This window comes from Pundamilia nyererei, unplaced genomic scaffold (assembly GCF_000239375.1).
Source record: "Pundamilia nyererei isolate P.nyererei 1_Seehausen unplaced genomic scaffold, PunNye1.0 scaffold00003, whole genome shotgun sequence".
In the NCBI taxonomy this organism is placed as follows: Eukaryota; Metazoa; Chordata; class Actinopteri; order Cichliformes; family Cichlidae; genus Pundamilia; species Pundamilia nyererei.
This window is the reverse complement of record NW_005187404.1, coordinates 5,887,387-5,891,357: the sequence shown is the minus strand read 5'-3', so window position 1 is coordinate 5,891,357 and position 3,971 is coordinate 5,887,387. Positions and strand designations below refer to the sequence as shown.

Below are 3,971 nucleotides of genomic sequence, written 5' to 3'. Positions count from 1 at the left end.
AAAGGTACAGATATAAAAATAATGAGAGATTAGTGTGGCAATGTAAATGTAAATGAGATGTTAATTAATAGTTTTCGGATCATAGCTGAACTAATTAATGCAACATAGAAGTTTAATTTCAGAAGAAAACACAATGTCTTTCAGAATCTGCTCAAAACACAAACAATGACACTTAACAGTAACTTGAAAACACTTTGTTCATTCACATTGTTTGATACAGAGAAGAATAGGAGCTGAATCAATGAATGATATCTCTGACACACTCTTAATAAATGCAAATGTTTTAGCTGGCAAAAACCCAAACATACATTGGTTGTGATGGGGTTTTTCCTCTGGCTAGCTACTCACGGTCCCCATAATCCGCAAAGAGTCATTTGACATATTTCCATGTGAACAGGGTGAAAAAACAGTTTTGATACTTAAATTGTGTCAAAATGACTTTTTGAGGCATTTTTAGTGTAAGATGTACTTGGTAAATGTGTGCGGATTTATTTTTTTGTACGTTAGTTGAGTTGTGTTACCAAAATCAAGTCTCTTGGACTCTTGGCATTTTGTTTCCACCCAAGCAGGTCAGACCGCTGGGTGGAATATTTCGGTTACATGAATGACAGTATAAATATATATCAGGATGCATGAGTTTGATTAACCGACCATGCTACAGATAACTCAATAAAACCAAACCATATGCTCACATCCAGTTGTCCTCCAACACTTACCAGTAATAGATGACATCGTTACTACACTTCCTCAGTATACCTGGAGAAGGGTGTCTGGACAATGTTTCCAAGAGGAAAGGACGAGGAATGTTATTATCATGGCTACCTTTGCCAAATGTGATTTATTGTGTGTCCCCTGCAGGGGCCAGCATACTGTACCCTGTACAGGAACACATCTCAGTTTTTATTCGTTTTCTTTGACATGGTTGTGAGTTGGAGACTAGTGCGTGTCAAACAAAATGAGTGTACGTGGTGATTTCCTTTGACCAGTTCAGTTTAGCTGTAATGCCGGAGCCAAACTTAACAATCTAATCTCTTGTTCTGACATACTAACCAGCTTAAATACCGATGAACAATTTGTGCTGGCAAAATTTTCCCAGCGCACTGCGATAGGATGACTAAAACCCAAGATTTATACCCTGATTGCACTTGACTGATTGCACCGACCCATGTTGTGTAACACCAGTGTCAGTGGAAATAACGTACCAAAGTTACAGCACAAACTATCAATGTGGGGAAGGATAGGCCTCATATTTTCCTGATGCATTTACACACAAAACAAACTGCACCCAGTTTATTAATTGTCTGCTTATGACTTCTTTGTCTTTCGGTAACATCTACTGCTTTACATCTTAAAGAACCCCAGTTTGCCAGTGTTGTTGTTGTAGTATTTTTACAGAAAGATATGTGAGAATTACAATAGCATTATGCAGATGCAGTCTCCTTCTAAATCCTCTCACAAAATGTAGGCCAAACAGGTGAAGGCCGCTAACTTGCCCTGTCCCGGTCTGCCACACAGGAGGCACAGGATGATGTGATTTAGGATTTTAATCCGGAAAAAAAAAAGAAAAAAAAAACATGGGTCGCAAGATTACTAACAGAGGAAAGCATTTTCTCTTTTTTTGGACTGTGCTTTTCATTTCACTGCGTGTTTTTAGAGGTACACAGTGCGCACAGCAATGAAAGCGAAGGTAAATAAATAATTAAGTCATGAAAGATTGAAAGCTTGATGAATGATATTGTTTAAAGCTGCATGGTACCAGTGTGCATAGCACGACATCCACGTTTTGGTGTTCTGTCATATTTACAGTGCACAGCACTTCTAAAATGTATAACAGGATTGTTATAGTCAATTCTCGTAATGACCCGCTCCATCTTCCCGAACAAGCCAGGAAATCTTCGTATAAACATGGCATCCATCCACTGCGAACTGAGTCACATCCAGGGCGAGACCGCAGCCTGCAGAATGAACAGCAGAAACACACGGAGGAGGGGAAGAGCCAAAACGTGATGGAGGAATCACCGGAGCGGCAAAAAAAAAAGGAAAAAGGGGGGATAATTTCTAGTGGGAGGGGAGAGAGAGAGAGACGAGGAGAGGTTGAGGGAAAGGAGAGAGAAAAACCATGTAGAGGAGTTGGGGTAGTGGCCTAGATGTGTGAAACGCCAGGGGTTGCCTTTTTTTCTTTCTTTTTTTGGTTCACTGCTTGACTAACACAGTCAACCCAATAGTGGAACAAATATAACAGGGACGTCCTGAAGCACCAAACTAAATGAAAAGTTGTGTAGACCTCTCAGTTTTGCGCTTTTTAAATAATATGCAAACTTTAGAGTTGGGGTGGTCCTGAGTTTTGGTGCACAGAAATACAATAAAATAAAAAGAGTTCTTGGTGGTATGTGCAAACTAAAACACCCACACAGGGACTAAATCTATCTCTTTTATGCCGCTTGACTGATAACGATGGCCTTGGAGGCAGACGGAGGTTCATCAAGGAGCGCTCCTGAAAAATATCCCCGGGCGGCGTTGGAGCGCAACGGCTACGTGAAGACATGTGTCACCCCGCTGTTCCAGGACGCAGGGTGCCAGTCGTCGTGGCTCAGACTCGCCGTGACATGGACTTGCCGAGGAGTGTCGTCTGCGGTCTGCGTTGCCTCCATCTCCGTTACTCTCGCTCTGCTGCTCAGATTGGTCGACTGGGATGCAGGCAGCAGGACCAACGGAAATAGCAGCGGCTCCGACCCTCGTCTTCATTTCGCGGCGGGCTGCGCTGTCGAGCTGCTTTTGAGCGTGTGTTACTGCGTCTCCCCCGCTTTTACACTCGTATGTGCCTTCTTCTGGGTAGGGCTGTATCTGATTCGCTGCGGAGTACTCATCCGCACCGCGCTGTTTCTGTTAGCGGTGTGCCACTTGGGCGAAGCCGCGGCGCATTCCCTCCTGTGCGGCGCCGAGGAGCAGCTGCTGTCCTTCTCCGCAACCCTGGTAGTCCTCGGCTGCCTAGGCAGCGGGGCTCTGCTGGTCGTCCGGCTGGGTCAGGGAGTGTCCATCCTCGTCTTCATTAGCGTCATCAGGACCGTCTCACTTGTCTCCCTGAGTCGAGTCCGGGCCAGTTGGAGACCCTACCTGGCCTACCTGCTGGGGCTGCTGGGGGTTTTGCTTGCGAGGTATGCTGACCGGCTCTTGCCGGCCTCAGGGACCAGCGGGACGGGGTGCTGTGGCTCTGTGACCGGGGCGAAGGAGGAGGACATCCCTGTCTTCAAAAGGAGACGGAGGTCCAGCTCCATAGCGGCCTCGGAAATGATGGCTCACAGTCAGAGCAACAGCAAGTCCCACCGCAGGACTTCGCTGCCTTGCATTCCGCGGGACCAGGTAAGATGTAACTTTGGACCGGACCTTACTGGCTGTTTTGTTACTGATTTGCTTAGGAACTTTCAACCACTGGCATGTAATGCTTTCGAGTCCCCCTCTTTCTCTGATGGCATGTGTGAGAGCTTTACATGCATTTTTTTAAACATTGGGCCAAAACGGAATAGGCCGAAGACACTATAATAACACTTGTTTTGATGACCTGTTTGCTCCATGCAGGGCCACATCTGTGTTTTCCCAAGATGCTTGTTAATGTAGTATTTTGGTGCTTTGGTCTTTTGAATTTCACGATCCTGTACATCCCTTTAAACACCGATGTTTACCTTGAGCCTACTCTGACGTTGTTCATTTGGTCATCATAGTTGTGCTGTGCTCTGTCTGGGGCTGCTGATAAGGAAATGGATGGTGTATTTATCACGCCAAGTTACCGCGTGCCTGTGTGTGTGTGTGTCTGTATTCGCGTGCATAGGTGTGAAGTCACATGTAAATATTCTTGCAAGCCTCTGCTTCTCCAGCTTGCAGGCCCGTGGTGCCGTGTCAGACTTTTTACACATATTATCTTTATGGCAGCATAAGGGATTGTGAATAATGGCTCACAGCTTGTGATTATATAT

General features: G+C 45.4%; 1 protein-coding gene across 1 annotated transcript in view; it reads left to right on the top strand.

The window, feature by feature from the left end:
* The first annotated feature begins 2,129 nt into the window (after positions 1–2,129).
* The window catches only part of LOC102210275 (cGMP-inhibited 3',5'-cyclic phosphodiesterase A-like), a 79,255-nt gene continuing 77,413 nt past the window's right edge, over positions 2,130–3,971 (top strand). Inside the window, exon 1 of the mRNA XM_013911282.1 lies at positions 2,130–3,360. Coding sequence (XP_013766736.1) covers positions 2,455–3,360 — 906 coding nt within the window. The 5' untranslated portion in view covers positions 2,130–2,454. The remainder of the gene's footprint in view (positions 3,361–3,971) is intronic.